This window comes from Corvus moneduloides, chromosome 10, assembly GCF_009650955.1.
Source record: "Corvus moneduloides isolate bCorMon1 chromosome 10, bCorMon1.pri, whole genome shotgun sequence".
In the NCBI taxonomy this organism is placed as follows: Eukaryota; Metazoa; Chordata; class Aves; order Passeriformes; family Corvidae; genus Corvus; species Corvus moneduloides.
In genome coordinates this window covers 3,865,748-3,890,777 of record NC_045485.1, presented here as the reverse complement: position 1 = coordinate 3,890,777, position 25,030 = coordinate 3,865,748, and the positions used below count along the sequence as shown (strand labels likewise).

At 52.7% G+C, this 25,030-nt stretch overlaps 1 protein-coding gene across 1 annotated transcript in view; it reads left to right on the top strand.

The window, feature by feature from the left end:
- The first annotated feature begins 5,446 nt into the window (after positions 1-5,446).
- EPHB1 (EPH receptor B1) overlaps positions 5,447-25,030 on the top strand; it is an 80,562-nt gene continuing 60,978 nt past the window's right edge. The window contains exon 1 of the mRNA XM_032119624.1: positions 5,447-5,627. Coding sequence (XP_031975515.1) covers positions 5,570-5,627 — 58 coding nt within the window. The 5' untranslated portion in view covers positions 5,447-5,569. The remainder of the gene's footprint in view (positions 5,628-25,030) is intronic.

Here is a 25,030-nt window from a genome sequence, read left to right as displayed (position 1 = left end):
GGGAGCCAGGACACGGCATCTGGCGGTCTTGGCAGCTGATCCCTTGGGAGTGCCTGTGGGAAGGGCTGCTTGGACATTACCAGCTGCCCTGTGGTGCCCGTGATCCCTGTCCAGAGGGGGGCCCAGGGGCACTGCTGGGGCAGTTCGAACGTGTTCCCAGGCTATCAAAGCAGTGGCTCAGTAAAGACCTGGTTGGGAGGCAAGTTTCCCTCGCAAGCAGTGAAATGATCACGGCAGAACTTGCTGGGTGAGGTTTGGTGTGTGCAGGGAGGTCAGGGGGGTGCAGCAGGTCCTTCTGGCCTTCACCTCCCGTGTCTGTGAGATTGATGATCAATACAGTAGGGAGGCTGCAATGCCTGCAGAGACATTCACTGGCTTGTATGTGTGACTAGCGGGTTTGGGGCCTTGAGTATTCCTGGTTTTGTTCTTTTTACCTGGGAAAAACTGCTGTTGTTGCCCTGGTGATGCCAGCAGTATCAGGCACTTGCGTGCTCTGTGCAAGGGTGCAGGACACATGCTCTTGCCCTTGAGTGCAGTCATCCATGTAATTACCCTGTGAACAATAGGATCGGGGGGAAAAATCATATTACCCTTATGATAGTGTTCATGGGACCATTGATCAAGGTGACAATTGGAAATTCATCATGATAAAGCAGGAAAAAGTGGCAGGTTTCCTGTGCATGAGGTGAGCACCTGATCCAAGCCAGCTTTTTGCACTTGGATGGGTGATTTCAGTAGGAAATATCTGAATGGGACCCTGAAGCAGCAGATATGGAGTGGGCTGGACCATTCTACTTCCTCCCTCCTTCTTTGGATGGACTTGCACCTTAAAAACTTCCCACCCCTTGTGTGCTTCCAGATATGGGAGCATGGCTCAGACTGCAACAAGCCAAAGGCTGCGATAAAGTGAAACTCTTGTGGCAGGTTCCCCTCCCTGCCATTTTTTTTTTTTTAAAGCTTCCAAAGATAAATTGCATTTCACTTCAAGATAATGAAATTTCCTTGGAGGAGCGACATATTTTTCTGTAGCTTTTGCATTTGGAACATGAGGAGAGTTTTTATTTTAAATCTCCATTGAAAGTGTTTGTCTGTCTATATTTTGCTTTCTTCCTTGTGAATGTTCTGACTTCACAGAGCTAGCAGGGACCCGGAGATGGAGTGTTTCTGTCACTTATTATAGCTTGCCTTGGCGTAAAATTTAATCTTTGGATTTTTTTTTCCCTCCTAAAGAAATGAAAGTTGAAGCCAGATTAGAAACAGATAAAAAGATGTCATCCATCCTCAGACAAAGGAGTTTTTGTTTTTCTTTTTTGCATTTGCCTTTGTTAATCCTCTGCCTTCAAAGGGAACAAAGAGATCCTTCCACCTGGAGATCCTAGGAAGAAATGGAAAATGGGGAGACATGGCTGATCTGTGCTTGTGTTGTCCCATGGCTGGTGGGTCTGCTGGGACTTGCAACCACCCTGAAAAACCCAATTAAGAGGAAAAGCCAGGTAGCAGAAATTGCAGCATCTGTGAATCAAAGTGAATTCTTTCTCTCCTAAAGGAACTTGCTGATCTTTGCCTGTCTTTGCTGCCCATTGGCAGAGGAGCAGGCACCTTCCCTGCCTCCTTCCCTGTCTCCATGGCAGTGTGGAGGGGTGGATGTGGTGTGTCCAGCCCGGTACGTGGTGCCCCGTGTCACACCAGAGCTGCTGAATGCTGCTCCCACCAGTGATTGATATGTTCTCAGGCACTGAGAGGCTCGAGGCACTTGGCACTTGACTGTCTCCTATTTTGGAACTTAATAAACAGAATATTCCACCAGCAGAACCTGCAATTTATCTTTCAGTACTGTGCAGGGAGTTACTGTGCGGCCTGGCTCTGGCTGCATCTCTTGCCCAGGGAATTAATAGACTCTTCCATACCCCAGCTCCCTCTGTTCTCACTCTGGTTGCCAAATTAACCTTCATCTCACCTACTTTTTCTTCACGTCTCGCTTCAATTTAGTCCTCAAATTGTTCACATGACAAAGGAGTTGTCCTTCCTACAGCTTCTTCTGCTCTGATAAGACACCGGAGTTTTCTGTGAATGCCTGGAGAGGACAATAACTTCTCTCCCTCCCTCTCTCCCTTCAGCTTCCTGATGGTATGAAGCCCAGAAGTCTCCCTGAGGTTATTTCCCCTGAGAGAACAGTAAGCAGTTTGGGCTGCACTCTGCCAAGTGGCTGAGTTGTGCCTTGAATACACTGAACATTTAATGCTGCTAATTAATGTTATTACATCATATTACATTTATTTGGACTCGCAGGAAGGGGTTCAACTGCACAGGAGGTGCTTCAGGGGCTGGATGCTGCTTGCCAGCATTGCCCTTGTTACCTGTCTCACCTGGCTCTTGTGATGTGGCACAGACCAGACAAGTCTGGAATGCTGGAATATTGAAGGGATCTGCCTCTCTTATCAGGGAGAGGATTTACCAGCTCCTCAGGCTTTGACTCTCGGGAGGATGCTGTAGGTGCATGATTTCCTCTACAATTAATGCACAGGCGAGCTCCTGGGAGCAGCCTGTGCTGCCTTGGCAGGATTAGGGATGCAGGAGCAGTGCTCCTGCGCTGCATGAAAAGCTTCCTGCCCTCCCTGCAGGCCCGGCCTCGGCTTGGAAAATAAACTGGGAGTGTCACGGCTGCTTTAGCTCTGCTTGTTCTGGCTGGGGAGGCTTCTGTGTCCTCTGCCAGCTCTGCTGCTCCATGAGGCTGACGCAGGGGAGGTTTGTTTGACCTTTATCCTGCTCCAAGCCGCTCCTGCGCTAGCGAGTGGCTCACAGGATCCTCCTGCCACCAAGGGCACCATCCCAGTGAGCTCCCAGTCTGAGCTGGGTGGTAGCTCTGGTGCAAGGCAGGAGCCTTGCTCACCCTCCACTTGCTGTCACAGGAGATGTCGGGCTCCCAGAGCGTGGGCCTGCTGGTTCCCAGCTCGAAGGATTTGGGGCGATCCCTCCAGAGCCTCCCTTGTAGCATGGTTGCTGCCACCAGATGCACAAGGATGGCCTGGTGGGATTCATGTTAGTGCTTCAGCTGGTCCTGTCACAGCCAGTGTGGTGGGGATGGACGGGGACTGGCACAGGCTGTGACCCCTCTGCTCTCGAAGGTGGTTACGAGGGTTTTTTGAGAAGGAGATCTGTGCCATGCCATATGATAAGTCTTGATGCTTCCTTTCACTGGGATCCCAGATCTTCATCCTCCACAAAGGCTTTGGCATCGCCTGAAGCAGCATCTGAGAACAAAGGCAAAGCTGTTAATTAAGACAGAGCTAATTCTGGCAGCCGACTGCCGCCATCTCAATGCGCTGCGGGCTGTGAGCACAGAGGGACCGGCCGTGCACCCCGGGCACAGCACCGCCCAAAGCCTTCCCTCTGGGGGGCTGCTCATGCTCTGAGCAGGTCTGTGCCCCATGTCCTTCCTGCACAGGGGCCTGGTGGGCAGAACTGGAGGTTGCTGGTAGCCCCGAGGGTGGTTTTGCCTTCCATGGGGTGTTTGCCTCCTACACATGGCTGGCTCAGAGAGGAAAATGGAGCAAAATGTGCCCAAAACTCCACCAGGCTTTAATGCCCTTCATGTGCCCTCCAAGGGGACACTGGTGGGCATTGTCCCTGGGGCAGATGGTGACAATCCCACTGGGTGTGCAAGGAAGAGTGGCCCTGTGACAGGATGCTGCCACCTTCCCACTTCCACCCCCAGATGGTACACGGCTTTTTCAGAGACGTGTCCTCCAGGAGAAGCAAAGCCTTGCTGTTGGGAGACTCGGAGCAAGGCTGACGGAAGAGAAAACATTTTGAACAAACACAGCTGGCTTTCACCCAGCGCAGCCAACTCTTTGGCCAGCTGAAAAGAAATCAGAAGAATATTGATGTATTATTCTTTTTTTTACCCTACAAAAATTGTCAGGCTTATTTTGGTCAAATGTTAGTTTCTGAATGCAAGTTTTTCAGTTGATAACTATTATTTGGGAGGAAAAAAAACCACCCCAAGCTGAGGCACTTCTCTGGATAACTCACAGGCTCAGCTCTTTGCCTCTTGTATTCTCAAACGATTAACATTTTTTTGCTTTGCACATCATGAATATTCTATACTTGAGCTGTTACTGAGTTGTGCTAGATCAGATAAATAACATGGTGTTGCTTTTATGGCAGACTGGATAAAGATGCAAATAATACTGACATTTACTTCACAGTTTTCTTTCTGTGATCCTCTGAGTGAGTAAACTGGATTGCTGAGATATTCATGGGAAGGAAATGAAGAAGGGTTGTCAAGATGAAAGCAAATTTCCTTAAAACTTAGCCAGAAGGTTCTTGGCAATTTTTTCTGTTATTTGCTCAGCTGAATAGGAGCTGCTTGAAAATACATTTTGCACAACCGCAAAAGGAAAACTCTTGTTCCCGTGGCACCGCTGACTGTTTTTTGCACGCTCTTTCCCTGAAAAGCTGACGATTTTCCAGCGTTTGATGTCTCTGCAGGGTTTCTGGTCCCATCGTGGCGGCAGGCGTGCGGCCGTGACTGGAATGAGCCCTTGCTGCCTGCCCTGCCCGCGCTGTTTTTCCTGACCCGCGTGTGCTGGGATGCACGGATCCCTGAGGAGGAGGGCCAGGGCCAGCTTTGCTGTGGGGTGGGGAGCGGAGCAGCGGGGGATGCTGAGCCCTGCCGAGGGTGACCAGGGCGGTGCGTGGGGTGAGCAGGACGGGGTGAGCGCCCTTCTGGATGGTTCTTTTTGTAGGCTGTGAATGTAGATCGCTCCTGGCTGCGCTTGTGGGTACCAGGGCACGCCCTGGGCTGGCAGTGACAGGGCTGCTGCCGAGGGGTGCCGAGCATCCCGGTGTCCCCCGAGTGAGGCCGCTGCTCCCGGTGTCCCATGTGGCCGCGGCTCCCGGAGCGATGCCCAGAGAAGGGTGAGAAGGCGGAGACGGCAGGAGGCTGAGGGGGCCCCGCGTTGGGTCCGACCCCTGCGGCCGCAGCGTCTGAGCCTGAGGGGAGCGGCCATGCTGGGGGCGGCTGGGCAGAGGGGCCACGTCTCTGTGGGGCTGACGGTTCGCTCGAGATTCCTTTTGGGGGTGAGAGATGGGAGCGAGACTGCGGCGCTGTGACCCCGCCGGCGCCTCCCCGCTCCTGTCGCCGCCCGTCCCCGGCCGCGTCCCGGCCCTGCGGGGCCCAGGCCCGCCCCGTCGCGGGTCCCGCTGAGGGGAGGCACGGCGTGAGGGGCGTCCTTGGGCCGCCAGGGGGCGCCATCCCCCTTCGCACGGACGCGCGCGGCGGGCGGGGGCGTGGCCGGGGCGGGGCGCGGCGCGGGGATTGGCGGGGCGGCGGCGGGGGCGTGGCCAGGCGGCGGCGGGGGCCGGCGGCGGCGTGGCCGCGCGCGCCACTCGCGGCGGCGATGTGACCCGGGCGGGCGGGCAGCGGCACCGGCACTGCCACCGGCCCGTCCCGTCCGCGGCCCCGGCCCGCCCTGCCACGGAGCCACCCGGCCCGCGGACGCACCCCCCATGCCCGCTCACGGCCGCCCGCCGGTAGCGGCTGACGCCTGCGGGGCCCGAGGAGGCGATGGCTGCGGATCTGGTGGTGCTGCTCTGCCTGGCCGCCGCCGCGGCCGCCGTGGAAGGTGAGCGGCGACCGGGACTACCGGGAGCGGGTGGGATGCTGAGCCGAGGGTCCCTGCGCCGCCCGCGGCGTCTGCGGCTGGGGAGCAGGCGGGGAGCGACTCTCCCGCCGTAAGGCACCGGCACGGGGCTGGATCCCGGCCCCGTGGCCCCGGCCTCTTGTGGCAGTCCGGGGTACCCGGTCCGCGGGCGGTGCTGGCAGCCCGTGCCCTCGGGAGGGGGCCGGGGATGGAGGAGGGAACCCGCCCGCATCCGCGTGGGGCGAGCTGTCGCTCTGGCTCGGCTCCCCTTCCCTGCGGAGCCCTGCCCGGGGCCGCGGTGGGGTCACCTCCGGGGTCCCTTCTGGCGCCCGGGCCGCAGTGGGACGGTCTCCGGAGTCCCGTCAGGGTTCCCTCTGGTCCCCGGGGCCGCGGTGGGGCCGCCTCCGGGGGCCGTGGCGGTGCTCGGAGCCGCCTCTGCCAACCCTCCTCCTCCCAGCCCCGCGGAGGATGGATGCGCCGGCAGCCGTGGGCAGGTGGTCTCCGTTTCTGGGTATGAACTGAGCCGGGGGGCGCTTGGCCCGGCCATGGAGCCACAGAGCAGGTGCGTGCCCGTCCTCTCAGCGCAGTCCGTGCCGGTGGGCTGGGATCTTTTCCCCATCTCCAGCTTGGTCGTGGGATTTGCTGGGCAGCAGGACGGTGCCTGCAACCAAGACCCGGGCTGCGGGCGGTGGGCCTGGTGGGACAGCCAGCCCGCCCCAGCCTTGGTGCTGCGTCGCTGCTCCGTGCCCGGCATGGCTCTTGAAGTATTGCTTCTATTATATTTCCTCTTTATTTTGCCACTGCCACCTTTCTTGCTGGTACAGCACCAGCTCGTGGCAGGGGTTGCCCAGCAGAGCTGGAGCGGTGGCTGCGAGCAGGGGACGTGGTGCAGCCCCTCGGCTGTGGGCAGCGAGAGGCGCGCGGCTGCGGGGAGATGATGATGCTCGGGGTCTCAGACCGCTGCCGGCCGGCGTGGGGCCGGGCCCTCCTCGGGGGTTTTAATGTCAGTATGGTTGTGGCTGAACTGCAAGCTGTCAGAGGTGGCAGGAGACTCCGGCGCAGCTCCGGGCGGCTAGGAGCTGGTTCGGGAGCCGGAATGCTGCTCCGGTGGGGTTTGGCCGCAGCTGCTCTCTGCTCGCAAGCACGGCTGCTGGATCGTGGCAGGCAGGCCCGCTTGCTGCAGCATCCCCTTCCCGCTGGCTTTTGGCTGACACAGGTGTTTGCTTTTCGTATTTCTGGGGCTGCCTCATGACATCTCTGTAGGAATACCTGGAGGTGGGAGTGCTGGTGCCATGCCGATGCGTGATGCAACGAGCGCGCGTTTGCTCGGTGGCGAAGCCGCACGTGAAGAGGCAAAACCTGTTAGCAGCTCTTCGCTTTGAGCGTCAGCGGATTGAGGCACTGCTGGAATTGCGGCTGGATAGGAGACCTCGGCTCCCTCCTGGTCTGAGGGCACTCCGGGGTGTCACCCAGGGTGTTCTCAGCTTGCTGGAGCTCTCCCCGGGAGCACCGGTGGAGTCGGTGTCCCTGCCCAGGACGGAACCTGTTGAGGAGTGGTGATATTTCTGCTCTGCTGAGGAATAGTAGTATCTTGGATAGTAAAGTAGTATCTTAGGAGAGATCTCAGATTTCAGGGAAAATTTTGGATGGGGAATTTCTGAGGTAGAGCAATCAAATCTGATTTGGAGTTAAGGCAAGAGTCTAATGATGTGGTTGTATAAAGAAAATGCCTTTTTTGGGGGTTTATTTAAATCTTACTGAATCTCTTGATGCAGAGGTTGAACTTGCTAGATTGAGACATGGTTTTCTCTAATGGATCTGGAGCATCTCCTAGGACCTGCCCTGCCCTGGGGTCTGGCTTTGCCCCTGGAGCATCGGCGAGGCTGGATTTGCCAGCAGCCCTCTCTGACGGCACGGCAAAGCCACGGCTGGCGCCCTGCTCTGCCCTGGGCTGCAGGAGCAGCTGAGCCAGGGATGGCTCCCTGCATCTCAAATCAGCCAACGAGACAAAAAGTCTTTTTACCGTGATGGTGGGGGAGGTGTCTGGGGGTCTGGACCCGGCTGGAGGGGGAGGAGGATGCATCTGGGGTCAGGGCTCGGGCTGCCTCCAAACCACTCTCGTTATTCTCCGTAAAACCTTGCTAACTCATTGCCTGCGGCACGCAAACCTGGTTGTAATAGAGTCACTTATCTGACTTTTTTTATGGTTCCTTGATTTTTTACCAAATCCTGTGGCTTAGCTGGCCCTTTTCTGCTGGACAGCTGGATGTTTATAGTAATTTTAAAATTCTTTTTGTGGCTTGCGAAGAGGAAGAAGGATGTGAGAAGATGACAGCACCAAATACTCTGTCTCTCCCACACCCTGCAATCACTCAGAAGCCGCTCGCGTGCTCTCTCTCGTGTTAGCTGAACCAAATATAATCCATTTAGCATATAGAGAGGGTGGTAATGGACTGACGTTACACGTTTTAACTCGGGTTGGAGCTGTTGGTAGGTCGGATGGGGCTGATGTCCATTTCGGTGCAGCTCCTCCACATACTCTGTTTCACCTGCCTGGCCTGCTCACCTCTCCACCATCTCCCTGCCTCGCGCCTGCTCTTTTAAAAGCCAGGTTTTTCTCTCTGTGCTTGCAGCATCACAATAAGGAGAGCACAGCAGGGAGGTGGAAAGCCCTGCTTGGGGCTGGTGGATCCGGCTTAGTTTTTCTCCCCCTGCTTATCCCCTGGCTTTGGAACTGCTGCCTGCGAGAGGAGCAGGGATGGGATTTGACTGGAGAGCGACGTCCCTGCCTCCTCCTCCGTGCATGCCGCCTGCCCCGGGTGCCCGCTCTCCTCCCCCTTGGCTCGGGATGCTCGCATCTGTTGCAGGCATCCTTTGGGCTTCCTGTGCTTCCGCCAGGCAGCGGAGCAGCGCCGGTGCCGAGCAGGCTAAGAGCCGGCGGCCGCCCTCCCTCAGCAGCAGCACCCTGTGCGCTCCCACCTCTGGCCCAGCTGCTCCACCCTGAGCAGAGCCCTTCTCAAGGGCTAGAAATAAGTCTTCAGGAGGGAATTTGCGAGTGAAAATGGTAACTTTCATGGGAATTTGCAAGTGCTGCTATTCAGGCATCCCTTCACTCTTGCTTTCTTTGCTCTAACTGGGGGAAAAAAAGAAAGCCCTAAGGGGAAATCCCTTATTCTTGGCGTGATGAGTGAGCCCAGATCTTGTCAGCCTGAAGGGAAAGTGTTTTGCCAAATAATGGAAAAGGGGCCCGACACTGCAGGTGCTTATGTTGCCTTTTTTTTGGATTAATTCCTGGTATCTCTGCTCGTGGAGTAGGTGGGGACTGTGTTTTCCTGTTCTTTTGGATATTGGAGTGCTGCATGTTCTCCCATGTATTAAGTGGCCCTGACTGCTGTGGCGTGAGCTGCCAGAGGGCTTGCAAGGTGTCCTCTCACCCATCCTGGGTACAGCTCCTGACACAACAGGACAGAGTAAAACCCTTCCACTGGCCTTAGAAATCAGAAGAAAATACGGATGTTTGGTGATGAAGGAGGCCAGATATGTTCATCTGGATCCAGGCTACGGTGCTGAATAATAGATGTTTCTAGCAGAGGTGGGTTCTGTAAGCTAAAGAAATGCTCAGATTTGACGAAAAGGGGGAAATGGTACCTTGGGCAATGGGTAACTTGATGCTAATCAGGGCAGCAAAGTCTCGGAGACCCCAGCCCTGGTGCAGCGGGAGTGCTGTGGGATGAGGCTGATGGAAGTGATGCCCAGAGCAAGGCTGAGGCTCTTGTGGTGTGTGTGCACTGCGCTGGCTGAGTCCAGCCAGCTCCAGGGGGCTTTTTTTACCTCTCCCAGCTGTGGGTACCCCAAGCTCAGCGCACGTGGAAAGGGCTTCCTGCAGGAGCCCCAAACCTGTGTGATGCTGCCCGAAGGGCACCACGGTGCTTCGTTCCCTGTAAACAGACAGCACTGGTGTGAGGAGTCATTTAACAGCACAGCAAGGCCGGGTAAATAGCTGGGGTTGTGGGAGGGAATGCTTTCCCCAAATATTCATTAAGATTTGAAAGTGCATTTCAGTTTGACCTTGTTCTGCTGCGAACAGAGCTCGCAAGGGTTGCACGCATCAGTGCTTGGGCAAGGCAAATGTTAAGGTTGGATGTTGGCCGGGTGGCAATTTGGGAAGGCATCTCCTCAATTGGAATGGTAGGAGGTTGGAGTGAGTGCTGCTTACAGAGGTCCCGGGTTGGTGTGGGGGCAGAAGGGTGAGGAAAGGGATGGAGTGAGGGCAGAGTAGTGTCAGGAGAGAGCTGGGACCTTGGGTAGCCCTTGGACCCTGAGCTGGTTATTGCATTGTCTGGCTTTTAGGCGTACACCCACAGTCTTTCCAAAAATGAGCAGCCTGAGAGGCTGCCTGGGAGCGTGCAGGGAAGAGAACAGGCATGGAGCGGATGCAGGCAGCAGGTAGAGGCCACACAGCCCTGTCCTTAGGGACAATGGGAGCAAACTCTTGCCCAAATCAGCTCCACGGCTTTCCAGATAAGTGGCAAGCATGGATGGGCTCCCTTCTTCCCTGTAAATGTTGTTCACAGCCACAGCTTTGTTTTTGGAGCTCTTTTATTTTCGTCACCATCCATTTTCCCACCAAGTCACATCATGAGAAACAGTGAGAAAAACAAGACACGTGTTTTGTAGGCACAAAAGGATCTGTGCTTTATTTATTTCTCACAACTTCTGAATTATTAAAGTGCGTTCAGGGGAGATTAACTTTCCCTGCTCAATATTTATTATTGTTTCATTTCCCTGAAAGTTGGAGCTACAAGACCTTTGATGAATGGGCTGGAAGGTTCTGTAGTTTCTCGATGGCTAATCTAAATACGTCCGTATCCTTTGCTGAAAAGCTAATTTGTAATTTCCTACGGTAATGCCGCTTAGTGAATTATAATGATACACGGGGGCCTGCTTTTCCTCCCGGCCCTCTGGCAGGGGAATAACGCTACCACTGGAAAACGGTGTGAAACCTGGAAACCAGCCATTAGTCCCCTAAATTTTCGGTCTAATAACAGGAGTCCAGAAAGCCTGTGCACCATCTGGTCTGTTTTCTCACGTCTGGGCTGGAGAGCATCCGTCTGCCCCAGGTCGGTTCCAGGCGTGGGAGGGGTGCCCTGTGCTGATGCCACGACCCTCGGGTTTGCGTCAGCAGCCGGAGCTGCACACAATCCCTGCTTCTGGAAACCTCTCCCACCACCCCAATTATAACCAAGTGTTATCAGTCTTTTGAATAATTGAAGAGGCTTTCTGTTGAATATTTAATTACAATAATATTTGGTTAGCAGGGGTTGTTGGGCTCAGTTTGTGCAATTGAGAATTGCTGCAAGAAAGGCTGTTAAAAGAAAATGTTGTTGTCTATGATCATTGATTTATCTTTTTTTTCTTTTTAAGCTAATCAGTTACTTAGTTGAAATTGGTTAATTAGCTCAGCTCCATTAAGATTCTTTGGCATTTAAACTTGATGTTTCTAAATAATTATAGTTTTGCCTGCTAAGCCCACAACCCAGGGTGACCTAATTACTATTAAAGCAAGACGTGCTTTGGTCTGGCTTTAATAAGTTCCTGCTGGGAGCCCCGTGGTGAAAAATCACAGAGGCAACAGTTCAAAGGGGAAGGGGCTTGTGCTGAGCCCTGGATGAGGAAGATGAGTGTCCTTCAGCCTCACTTCTTCCAACTTAAACCAGGGATGCTCTTGGTTTGGGAGGAGGGGAGTCCCAGAGCATCCCACGGTTGGCATCTCCGTACTGTGTGCTTATGTCACAATGGAAGGTCATGGCAAGCAGTCGTTTGGAAGAGGTGAGGGTTAAGATTGGTTTTAGTTAATTGGTGAGTGTTAATTTGGTTTTTTTCTCTTCTAAGACATTCCCCTTAATAAGCAGGTGAAGTCCTTTCAAGGTCTTTCCAGATTGGGGGGGAGAAAAAAAATACGGTATTAAGGTAATCTTGGTGATTTTTAACAGTATTAAGGTTATTTAGGTTATTACTAAGATCTAGTGGAAGTTGTCCCTGCCCATGGCTAAGGGGTGGAATGAGATGATCTTTAAGGTCTCTCCCAACCCAAACCATTCAGGGATTCTAGGATTTTATTTACTTACTTATTTAAAATTTGGAAATATCCAGGCCAAGTAAGTAGGCATTAATAAAGCCTCAGGTATGTGCTCGTTAGTAGTGAAGGAAATGTTTATTATCTGGGGAGGCATCCAGTCAGGGTTACTGGTGGTTGGAGCTGATGAAGCTTTGAGTTGTTACGCAAGGAGTAAAAGTGGTGGGTGGGAATAGGTAAGAGGCTGTGGAAATCCTCACTTCCCGGCTGTTTCCTGCCATCCTCGATGGGGGTTTCATCACGACTTCAAAGGATTGTTTTATGATGCTCTCTCCTCAAAAGCCCTTCTCTCATCCCACCTGCCTCTCCAATGCACTAGTACCCAGTGAGCCACATCCCAACAGCAACTGGGAACCAAGCTTTGGATTATTCAAACCCAACCAGCATTTTCCTTGGAATGCTCTGAGCACAGCTGGGTTTTGGTGTCTTTGCCTGGCTATATATTATTTTTTTGAGGGGATGGGCAGCTTAGCTCACTGGATGCTCCCTGCTCCTGGCTCTGCTGTCTCCCAGGAAGCCTCTGCAGTCCTGCAAAGCCCAAGACCTGTTGCATGTCCACGTCTTTCCATCCCTTTCTCTATTTTCTTCCTTTTTGCAGGGCAGAGCAGGAGGACACCTTTATTTGCATGTCCTGGGGCAAAGCAAGGCACCTCCAACTTGGGGTGGGGGCTGCTTCTCCTTGAGCCTCAGAACCTGGGCATACAGGGCTGCTGTGTCTGCTTGGAGCAGAAGGTCGATGCCCCCGTGCCCTCTCTCTGCCCTGGGGTGCTCTGGGTGACCTGGCAGGTGACACCCAAAATGCAGCTGGGTGTGATGAAGCTGGGGGTGATGCCTTTTGGGACTACCTAAAATCAGAGGCCAGACAAAATTAAGAGAATAAAAGTGGTTATATTTATTGAAGGGCCTTCAGGTACATTAGGGCAGTCAAAGACCCCAGGGCCTACACCCAAATGGGCAATGGGGTCATGGGTTTTCATACTTTTATAAGTTTGGTCCATTTGTATGTTGGGGGTGAATCTTCCATTTACAGGTTCAGGTAATGAAGTCATTTACCCCAAGTTTGCTTGCCCCCCCAACTCACTTTTGTTTACATTTCTCAGGGCCTGAGACAGTCAGGTGTCCTTGATTGCCAGGCCTAGAGAGGAACTGTTTTGTCTGACCAAAATAGGAGAACAGTAGCTAACACTCTGTATGGAGTTTAGAGTTACACACTAAAGATTGCAGGACATCAGAGGGACCTGGAGCTGGTGTTGGTCGCTTGTCTCCTGGTGCTAAAACCCCCACCACGGGTGGAGGGATGGAGCAGGGAATGGCAGTGTTTGAAGTTTTATGGAGGTTTTTCATTTCTTGTTCAGCAATCGGAGGCCGGGGACGGGCCTTTGATTACTCGAGGCCTCCGCTGGCTTCAGCCGCTTCCGTAGCTGCGGGGTTGGAGCCGGCTCATTATCATCCTCGCTAGGGCCCTGTTGATACGAGGATAATTGCATTTTGCTCAAAAGACATTAAATCACTGTGGAACAGGAAGAGGGGTGTGAATTACATCTTCCCCAGGAAAACTGGGAACTCAGCAGAAGAGTTGAAAGGGAAACACTGCTCTCAGGGGGCAGGAGGAGAACAGTGTGCTGTGGGGGGCTGCTCTGGGCCCACTGGGCATTCCCTGCCCTCTGGACGGGGAGACTGGGAGGGAGACAGCCTTTTCACCAAAAATCTGTAGCTTCTGGTTTCCAAATGCCCAAGGAACAGGATGGACATGTAGGGAGAGAGCATGAGTGGGATGCTCTTGGAGTGCTCCGTTTGGTGCTGGCTTTGCTTTTCATTTGAAACAAATGTGTTTGGAAGTAAGAAAATTGTCACAATTGTTCTCTCAGAAGTGCTTCTGGTAATGGTTTTGACTAGTCCAGCACCTTTGCCTTCTGTGATGTACCCATGGAGCTGGAGAGGCTGCTCTCCAGCTCTCCAAACATAGCTCTCCAGCTCTCCCTGTGTTTGCCCTCACTATGTGGCCACTCCATCCCTGCTCTTCTGCTGTGATTATTTTTAATGCAGTTTTTATTTAGTCCTGGAAATTATGGGCATGAACTGGCTGCAAGTGAACCCAGAGCACAGAGCTCTTCCCCAGCCTGTGGAGTTTGGCTGAAGCTCTCCAGAAGCTCCACACAAGTGGATGAATCTCCTGGAGATCTGTGGCCTTTGCTGCCTGTGCTTTGCTTCTTGAGCTGAAGTTGCTGGTGGGGGTCTAAGTTGTTTGAGCCCATCAGGCTCTCAACAGAGGCACTGTGAAGTCACATACAATGATGTTATTGTGACCAGAGATGGCCTCTAAAGTGGTAATTTCTGGTTTAATGAAAGAAAGGAGGATCAGTTCTGTACCATGTTTCCTAGGGAGGGACGTGTGGCTCCTTGAGCCACGTGCATTGTGCCGGGTAATCTCCCTCTTGCTCAGTCAAGTGGAGAGAAGCTGCAGCTGTGCAGAACTAAAGGCATCAATGCCTTTTTCTCTGGACTCAGCTCAGGTCGAGCCCTCCTGAGCTCTGTCCGTGGGCTGGCTGTGTCCCTCCGGCCCCTGGATGCTGCAGCCAACATGGTGGAGGAGAGGAGGTGGCTGCTGGCTGGTGGGAGCTGTAAGGGCACGAGCTAATTGTGTTCAGCATCCTCCTAAAACTCAGCTTTTATTCTCATGGGTTATCGCCGCACTGGTGGCACTGCTGCGCGCCCGCGGGAGGGAGGCTGCTCAGAGCCTGCCTCCAGAGCCCGCTCAGAGCCACCAAAGGCTGCTCCTTAACTTCAGCAGGCTCCTTAACTTCTCCTGAGGCAGGAGAAAAGGGGCTGCTTTGAGAAGGACGCTGTGTCCAGCCCCCTCTAGCTCTGCTTTGTGCGCCAGCGCTGGGCTCCGCTCGCTGATTGGGGATGAGGAAATCCCTGGTTTTGCATGGTTGGGTCCTTCACTTGTGGGAAGATGGTCTGGCTGCCTCCCACCAGTGGGAACCACTTGGCAGCATCCCCAAAAACAGTCCAGCTGCCTCCCACCAGTGGGAGCCACTCAACAGCATCCCCAAAAATGGCCCAGCTGCCTCCCACTAGTGGGAAGCGCTTTGGCAGCATCCCTGAAAATGGTCCAGCTGCCTCCCACCAGTGGGAGCCACTCAGCAGCATCCCCAAAAATGGTCTGGCTGCCTCCTACCAGTGGGACACACTCACATCATCCCCAAGAGAATCTTTTGTTAATAAATCCCACCAGCTCCCTGGCAAGGGGGCTTGGGGAGTGATGGGTGGGTGCCCACCTTACCCTGTGCCCTGGTAACTCCTGTGTTTTCCGACTCTGGACCCCTCCTGGCTGGCCTGTGTGGTCACTCTCATTTCCTGAGTCACCAGCCCAGCAGATTTTTGGAGGTGGTTCGCAGCAAGGCATGTTTTTATTTTGTTCTTTAAAGCTTTGCGGTGTTCAGGGGAAACTGGGATGTCTTTGAACCATTTAAAGTATTCCTAATAGGTTACCTTGAAAGCTTTCTGCAGTCTTGAATGAATCAAAGTGCAAATGTTTATAATGCAACACCCACACAGGCTGGGAGAGGAATTTTATTAAGGCAGGAGAGTCAGAAAACAATAATAATAAAACATGTTTTATGAAGTTGGTGAGAAACTTATAAACTAGGTGAAGTTTTACAGCAGATGAATTTGATACAAGTTGTAAATTTGAATTCCCAGGCTGGTCCTCAGGTCTTGCTCTTTATTACCTGAAATAACATTCTCCACTTTTAATAGCTGGCTGCGGCAGAGCGAGCGTGGTTTTATCTTTCTAAATGATCCACTGAGCGTGTCTTATAATCAAACTTGTGCCCATCCTCAAGGTTCCAGCCCTTTCCTCGAGCAGCGCAGCGGCTGTTGCCAATTAGCAAATTGCTGCTCTTTGCTTTGCTGTTACAGGGGGGGTACTGGGAATCCTTCCATACATCGCCGTGTCTGGATTCCTGACATTTTTTTCCTGCAGAAACCACCTGACTTTTTGATAAGAGAATGTTTTGTTAATACATCAGCAAAAAGGGACCGAAAGATGCTCTTGAAAAATCAGTGTTTTGCAGTATCAGCCTGCTGTGTTTCCCTGCTCCTGGCACTGCTGGGAGGGACAGGGGCATTTGCCAGGGCATCGTTGTGAGGGGACTGATGGCCTTTCAAGGTGTCTGGGCTCTGTTCCCATTTTTCTTTCCCATGTTTCCTTGAGAACTCCCCTTTTCCCAACAAAGTTTCTTTGTAGTGCAGTCGAGGGACCGGCAAGGTGTCAGAGCATGAGCTGCCTCTGTCTGTGTGCCAGGAGTGGCCTCCCAAGGGTGGCATGTGTTGACCTCCTGACTCCCCTCTCTTCCTCCAGCCCCTCTGTGCCACTTGGCTGTACCTGAGGAAAGGGTATAAAAATGGTTTCTCAGCCCCCAGTCCTGTCTGTGCACACAGCAGCAGATTATTCCTCTTGAAAAATAAGTGATTACTTAAGTAAAGCATTCGAGCTAATGGCCAGATGATTCCCTTTAAAATGGGAAAGTAATTAGGGATGTTTCTTTAATAGGCTTCCCACCCTTGGATCTGCTGGGATTAGCCTATGTGGGTGTGTAAATATTTAGTTTCCAAGGACTGTTGGTTTTTTTTTTTTTCCTTTCTTTTTCCCCCTCCCCTTCCTTGAAGTAACAGTGGTGATAAGCGACAGAAATGAGGCAGCAGCTGTGCTTGGATGCTTTCCCCAGCATCCACAATGTAACTGGAATTAAAGATGACCCTCAAAGGAAACCAAAATTGAGGTTCTGTTGGTGTGATGCACCAGGGGCTTCCTCTGTCTGTGTGTGGAATTGAAGAGAAGTCATTGGGTGCTGGGATGTTTGGGGTGATGGAGAACAAGTCCAGCCCTGAGTAAGAGCTGTGGTTGAGCACGGTGGGCTTGGTTGGATCTTCTGCCCCTGGCTGCCTGCTAGATGGAAGGAATTTTTGACCTTGTTTCCCTGTTTGGAGGTCTCTCTTTAACATCCAAACAATTTGGACTTTGTGCACCAAGACGCTTCGATGTTTGGCTTCAAAACCGCGTCTTGTTTTGAAACTTGTTGCAGTGCTCACAATGTGTTGGTGAAGCTGGGAAGGCGAGAGAAAAGAAGCTGAAAGCAGAAGGAAAATATGCAATTAGATGCAAAAATGGTTTTAAGTGAGTGATGTGATGGAGTTGCAGCTTAAAGGAACGGCTGGAACCAGTCATTCACGCAGCTCTCTTCAAGGTCTGCATCCCTGGAGACTCCTGCAGCTGAGGAGCATCTTGCCAAGCCAGAGGAGGCCAGATCTTGCACTCCCCCCTATCCATCCAATGGATAAATCCCAAGCCCTAGCAAGCCACCAGAAGAAAACCTGGCTCAGAAGAAAACCTGCACAGCCCCAGGTTGGAGCTGTCATTGATGTGCCATGTGGCTTTGGTCCCGTCCTGTTGCTGGGAAGTACTTAGGAGATGCTTCTGGGCCATCGGTGCTTCAAATCTTCATGCACCCCTAATTTTTCTTTCTGACAGGGGTTATTTATTGTAAGCATTAACCTGGAGCTGCTTTCAGGTGCCTCAGTCATTTTTTAAAGGCTGCATTTGTGCTGTTCAGCTGTTTTTGGCAACTTTGGGACTTTTTGTTTGCTTGCTTGCCTGCTGGAAAGCCTTCAGAGGTTGTTTAGGAGGCAAGGGGAGTCTGTAGATCCATCTTTTTTTTGTTGTTATTATTATTATATATTATTATAATTAAAACATATTTTTAGCAGCTGAAATTTGAACCTGTCTGGGTATTTATACAGCAAGATGTTTTGGATGAGGAATAGGCCAAGAGACTCATGTGGTCGGGGCCAATGTGAAACAAAAGAATCCATTTATTATCCAGGCAGGAAATTTGTTCCTCGGGATGTTGTAGCTGCAGACATAATGATTTCATTTCCTCTGGTTCACCCAGATTAATGGCTTGTGCTCTTTTGTTTGTGTGCCTGTGTTATTCCTGCAGCCTGGCTTCCCCTCCCGCTCCACGCCGGCGTGTGCGAACATGTGTGCGAGTGCCCTGGGCGAGGAGGGGGCACGGGGGTCTCCATGCTGCAGCAGGATGCTTGGCATGGAGGGGTGGGATGCTGGCAGAGCCAAGCAAAGCCCCAGGGACCACCTGGGGAATCCTTTCTGGCACGGATGGATGACCTGTCGGGGGGTCTTCTGCGTCTCCAGGGATCTTCTGCATCTGTGAGGTTTTTCTCCTGCTTACCTTTCTGGGGGTCTTCTCCTGCCGTGGTCACCAGAGCAGCCAGAGGTGTTTTCCTTTGAAGCTGTGATGGGAGAGGTGAGATGGAGTGTTTTAGACAAGCACGAATGTTGACCTTGTGGAAGGTGTGAGAGCAGTGTGTCTTCTCCACAGCCACGCTCCAGGATTTTTGTAGGTGTTGTGTACTCGGTGGGAAACTCAAACCTTTGCACCCTCCCAGACATCAGGCCAGGAAACAGCTTCTCTCCCCAGGGAGCTGTGCTCATGCTGATGCTCAGGGCGTTGGCTGCATGGGCAGGTTGGCCGGGTGAGCAGCTCCTTCCTGGCTCTGTGGGTTGGCCTTTCCTTCCAGGCTGGTCCCAGCCCCTCACAGGACCAGTGGCTGTCTGGGGGCCAGTGGTACTTACACTCTGTCCTTGAGAACAACCCAGCAGACCCATCTTTGTGGACACTCCAGGATTAGCAGCATCCTTAATCACTCCCTTTCTCTCTGAGTGTTTGCCTTTCAAAAGTGATGCGACAAGCAAATGGTGCCTTTGTGGGGATCCTTGGTGGGGTTTTGGCACAGAGCTTTTAATTTACTGTATGCAGCATGACCCGGCCTTCTGTTCTGGATTAATCTGGAGCAACCTCGTGGAGTGGGAAGCACCTGTCTGTGATGAGGAGTTCAGCGTGGTGCTGCCTAGGATCCACCTGGAGAGGGATTGGTGACCATCTTGCTGCCCCCATGCCTGGCTCTTCCTCTTTCCCTTCTTTAGGTGTTTCTACTCTAATTTGGGGGAGGAGAGTTTCTTCCACCTCTTCTGGAGGAGGTTTTCTAGCAGGGGCATAACTCACTGAGGGAAGACCCTCTTGGCCGTCGAGGTGCATGTGCCACCCCTGCTGCCATCTGTCTGGGGCCTTGGTGCACCGATCCCATCTTGGACACGTGTTGCACCTTCTTGCTTTTGTTCTCCTGAGCTTTTCTGCCATGAGGGGTGCGAGCCCACCATTCAAACGCTGCAGAGGAGAGGAATGGGAAACTCCTGGTACCCTGTCAAGCCCTGGGCTCTTTCTTCCCACTTGCCTGCCCTCCCAAATGGCTCCCGTGTCGCCCAGGTGACAGAGTTTGCGAGGATGTGACAGCTCCGTTGCGCAGAAGATGATGAACAGTAATGAGACCCAGAGCACAATGTGCACTTAAAGTGATTTATTTCAGCAAGGAAACCACAATCAGGGAGGATGGGTCACCGTCATCAGGAGAAGAGGTGGGTATGGAGATGAGCTTCAGGGGAACTTTATCATCAACCAGCAATGCTTTAAAAATGAGCAGAGCTGGTGTTGCATGAAATGGAGCTGTGCTGGTGGTGCCGGGACCATCCCTCACCTGCAGTGGATCACGGGCACTTCCTGGGCTTTGGTCAGTGACTGGGCTGGCTGACTGGGGCACTTCTCCTTGGTTACCTTCCTGCAACCATGCTGAAGTTTTTTGGCGAGGTGTCACCCGTGTGTAAAGTCAGCATTTGGGAAGGAGACTGTCCTGAGGAGGAGGGGGAAAAAATCCCTGAACCCTCCTTGGCGCGGCTCCCGGCACGCAGATGGCTGTCCTCATGCTAGAGCCTTTTCCCAGCTTGCGCAGGCGCTGGGGCTGGAGGCAGGGGTGTGCCAGGCAGGCGGGCTGCCAAGCAGCACCTCCTGCCAGCATCCTCCTCTTCCTCCTCCCCTTCCTCACCCCCAGGGCCCGTGGGAGCTGCGGTTGTGCAGCAGCTCAGCTGGGCACTGCAGCTTGCGGGAAAAGCTCAGCATAAGAATGGCTCTGAGCAAAATCTTGTGATTTAAGGTTGACTTAGAGGAGTGCTTGTGTTTCCTCCCTTCTCACAGAAGAGGCTCCTGATGTGGGGGGACCCTTTGTGCTGCCTCTGTGCTGGCATGAGCTGGGCAAGGCAGGCAGCTGTTTGCCCGCTGCTTCCAGCACCATTTGAATGATGCACCACGAGGTTACAACAAAGGGTCCTGAACCTGTTGATGAAGAGCATCTTCCAAGGTGATTACAGTCCCTGGTAGTTGTTGGTGAATTTGGGCAAGGATTTAACCCGGCCCCACTGGCCCGTTGGAGCTGGCACCTTGTGTGAATGAATGGGTGTTTGGAAATCTTGGCCAACACAGACCAGCTGTGTGTGTACATACCTAAAGGTGGCTCAGACTGATAGGAAAGCTTTTTGGATAGGTTGCAGGATAGTTACAGATCCTGGCTGCTTCTTGTTTTGTCCAAATCTAAAAGTGAAGAAGAAGAAGAAAAAAAGAAAGGCAAAGCTGGGAGAGCCCAGGACGAGTTTCCAGGGCATTTAGGGAAGTGGCATTTGGATGTGGAGCCAGAGCAAAGAACCCAGCAGGGTCTGCTGATGGGGTGCTCTGCCCTTTCCAATGGAGCTGTTGCCTTTGCTACATCCCTTTCGGATGGTGGGGGGGACTGGGTGGGTGATGGGCTTCTCCACCAAGGCATTCCCAGGGACGCAAGGCAGAGCCTTCCCCCATCCCATCCGTGTCCTGACGGAGGCTTCCCTGTGCTGCCAGCAGCCCCGTGTGCTGCTGTGGTGGCACAGATTGATTTCCCTTTGCCTCTCGCGCTCTTTGCCTCGTTTGCACTCGCGGGCTCACTCCATATGGCGCAGGAGCCGCAGAGACGACGCTCGGCACGGCCGGCGCCGGGCTGGGGGGCGGCGCGGGAGCCGGCGCTTTTGCAGCTTGCTCCATTTGAGGTTCAATATTTCCACCTCCTCCCCTTGATGACTCTGCTCCCGCAGCTGCGGATCGCTTGTCGTCTCCAGCTCGGCCGGAGCATCTCTGTGTGATTCCACTCTCGCCCTGCTGCTTTCCCTCTTCTCCCCCGGAGATCCCCTGTGCATGCGTAGAACAGAAATGCTATTTTTTAGTTTTTGCTTACTCATGAAACTTTTGGCTGGCCCCCCAGAAGGCTTTAGTATGTGCCAGAAGCTGCATTAAAAAATAGAGGATCAGTGTGGCTGCAGCTGGTCTGTGCTGGGGTGAAAAGTGAGGCTTTTCCCCCAGGTGTTGGTGACTGGGGGAGCAGCAAGCCCTCGGCTGCACTGGGAGCAGTTGTGCCCAGGCTAAGCTTGAGTCCCCTGGTGGTGCTTGCTCTGAGCAGTCTGTCATGTTTGTGGCTTGCGCAGAATCCCTCTGACATTTTAAAATAAGATCTAGTAAATAGGAGCTGGGCGGTGCCAGGTGCAGCTCTGGGCGCGAGGGCTCTGTGACAGCAGGGCTGGCATTTCAGATTTAGGGCTCCACGAGACGCCTGTTTCTGTAGAGAACGCAAAGCTTTTCTGGAGAACGTGGTCCAAGACAGTGACTCATCCTGAATATCTAAAGATGTGATGATGTGTAGGGAAACGCAGGATAAATGTTTTGATTTTTCAAGTTTTCCTCACAGGCGGTGCTACCCTGGAGTAAGGCAAAATAAATCCAGTGGGGAAGGAGAGCTGTGGGAACAGGGAGAGACAGGTCTGGCACATGAATTCACCCAAGCTCAGTGCACCCACTGTACTCCAGCACTGGAAGTTGGCTTTGTAGCCAAGCACGTGCCCCTGTAAGACATATGTGAGCCTGCTGCTGGGGAGATCCCCTGCAATCCTATGGGTCCCATGGATCCAGGCATGAAGACTGTGTATCCTTGTAATTCATCCTAGCCCATGTAATTGCAGCTGCTATTGATGTTTATGGCAGCTCTGTCTTCTCAGGTGACTAATTCTGTCTTTAGAGGCTCTCATTTCCAAGAGAATCCCAGCTGATAAGGAGCCCACTTCCACAGAACTCGTTAGGCTTCAATGGCCCTTGTCTGCAAAATCTCACACGCCGCTTGTATTTATTGGTTTTTATCTCTTTTTGGAGTTCTTTGCTTTCTGATAGTGTAATGAAGTTCCCTTTTCCCAAGAGAGGAGCTCCTGGCAGAATGTCCTCGTGGGTGAGCTCACTTGCTTCCATTGAACCTGGCTGGAGCACACCACATGCAGCCAGTGTGGGTACTTGGATGTTGACCAAGATGTGAGCTACGGAAAAGTAGCGGAAAATAGGAAGTTGTTGGCATCATTACCCAAAAATGTTTGGATTATTCTCAAGACTTTGTGCTCCCCCAGGATGTTTGATGGGTTGGAGTTCTGGATCCTCCTTGTTCTCTCAGCTGGTGAGATGGGTGTCCAAGCCAGCTGGTCTCCACCCAAAGAGTCCAGTGATGTGAGGCCGCTGTGCCCAGCCTGTGCTGGAACCACCTGACTACATGGACAAGGGACAGAGTGTCTCCAGGCACCTGACCTTCAGCCTTCATCTGCTTTGCCCTGTGCTCCTGAGGGTGATCTCATGGATGCTGAAGAGCAGACGAGTGCTCTGCCCAACCTAAGCGATCCTTCTTTCAAACCAGACCTTCTACCCCACTTAGCTGGACCTTCTCTGAGGCAGTCTCACAAAGCTTTTTGGAGGTTAAGGTTTCTGGGAGAGCCTCTGCCCATCCCTGGTTGGCCGAGTTCCTCTTCCACATCTTGTGCAGGATGAAGTGAGTTACATGCCAAGCCTGACATATGGTGATTTCTGGGGCAGGCTGCGGCATTCTGAGAGGATTGCTGGCAACCCAGCCCTGAGAAAGCAGGGATGGAGATTTAAATGCATAGTGACATTGTTCTGGAAAATGTTCTCCTCAAAGACAACCACATCATCTACCTGCCCCGGATGGCCCCTTGGCATGGCTGGGTCTGTCTTGGGGGGCCAGGGTGTTCATTAAAGTGCTCTCTCAGCCCTCGGTGCTGCTTGACTTTGAGTTGCCAAACTGTAAACGATGATGTACGGACGGTGATCTGTGCGTATGGTGTGTGTGGATTTTGGGTATCCAGGGCCTGTGTGCAGTTATAAAAAGTGTGGTATCAGCAACCGATTCTGTCATGACAGGAGCAAATGAGTTCCTGATATTTGAAAACTTGTTTCCAAATTTTCTAAAATAGGTTTGCAATTTGGAAAACAAAAGGTATTGAAAGCCCTATCTTTTCTCTCTTATCTTTCCATTTGATTCGGTCCCCTTTGTTTGTTTTTTTCCTGTGATGTGTGCATTTTTGGGTAATTCTCTGTCATTTCCTTCCCTTTCCCTTATCTCTCCCTCTGCAGTTCTCTCTCTTTTCCTCTCTATCCCTCTCCCCCTCTCCCTCCCCTCGGTAATTTATTTGCAGGCGGGTTGTCTCTTTGATTTACTGTCTCTTTCCTCGGTAGGATTATGATAAATGGATTGTATGGCTTCTTCTGAGCTTGTCCAACATCATGTATCCACGCTGGGTCAGGTCCCTTTGGAGCCTGGAAACCGAGGGGAGATGCTGGGGCTGGAGGTGGAGTGAGAGTTGTAAACAGGACTTGATGACTTTGCATCACCTCCTGAACTTTTTTTGGCTGGGGTTTTGGTTTGGGTTTTTCTCTTGCCACGCGTGTGTGTGAATGCAGAAATAGATCAGGTGTTTGATTGGGCGCTTTCAGGCACATCAGCCAGCGTATTTCAATTTAGTGTATCCTGATGTGGGGAGTGTTTGCCACTTGCAATTAGAGCGTTTCATCCCGCGGCGCAGCAGGCAGCGCTTTATTGATAAAGTTGTTCTGTAGTTGCTGAGCAAACACCCCCAAATCTGAGCTTCATTAAGTTATCGCCTGCCCTGCTGCGATGCATCTTCATTGCGCGCTGAAATCCGTGGCATTGACGGGGGATCCCGGAGGAGGCCGGGACTGTGCTGTGCAGCCACAGCTTAATGCATCCCATCACAAATTGACACAGCACGCTCGTCCTTGCCTGATATATAGAAATTCCTTCCCTTTCCTGCTGGAAGTGAGGGGATTTTTGGCCACCGCAGATCTCCTCACGCTGGCAATGGCTGGGATGTCTTTGCAGAGCAGGCTCGGCTGCTCCTCTCTCCTGAGAGGTTTGCACAGACCCTTAAAATACAGGAGGGCAATATTTTGTGTTGACTTGTTGTTCAGCGCATCCTCCCCCTCCATGTCTGGGTTTGTTACTCGGTGGGTAATCCTTCATAACGAACCCGCGGGAGATTGATGGGGAGAGCTCGTTATGCACTTCCAGAGCCGTTCCACCGCCGTTCCGTAGCAGCAAAATGCACCATTAAAGGCAGAGAGCCCTGGGAATGATAGCACGTAATTAGTTGTTGCTGTAATATTTTTGATTGAAAGCGCAGAGATGCTGGGAGCGGCTTTGGGAAGTCGGTGCTCTCAGGAAGCTGTGAAGAGCAGCAGCTCTTGCCAGAGGGGAGAGGCTGATCCTGCTCGTACCTTTGCCGCCGCTCCAGTGCTGTAATTAAACCATCTGGGAGATGCCACAGGCTCCTGCTGCGCAGCCGCTGGCTCCGGCACGGCAGCGCTCCCCTCACAGTTCCAAGCAGGAACCAAACAGGGGGAGTCCTCCAGCATTTCGGGTGGGATGTGCCTCCAGCAGCTCACTGCCTTAATCCATGTGGCAGAGCTGTATGGATTTTGTATTCCTGCTTTTTCCCCATCTGAATTTCAGGATATATTAAAAACTTGCACAGACAAACATGGACTTGTGGTTGGAAGTGTGGTCATAGAGAGGAACCTGGAATTACTCAGGCAACTTCCTGGTGTGTGCTTGAACGCTTTCATGGAATCACAGAATCCCAGAATGGTTTGGGTTGGAAGGATCTTAAAGCTCCTGTTGTTCTACCCCTGCCATGGGCAGGGACACCTTCCACTCTCCCAGGCTGCTCCAAGCCCCATCCAACCTGGCCTTGGACACTGCCAGGGATCCAGGGGCAGCCCCAGCTTCTCTGGGCACCCTGTGCCAGGGCCTCAGCACCCTCTGTCAGTGGGAAGCCATTCCCCCATGTCCTGTAACTCCATGCCCTTTTCCACAGTTCCTCAGCTCTCTTGGAGCCCTGTCATGTGCTGAAACACCAATCTATGATCATCTTGGAGCCTTCTCTTCTCCAGGCTGAACAATCCCA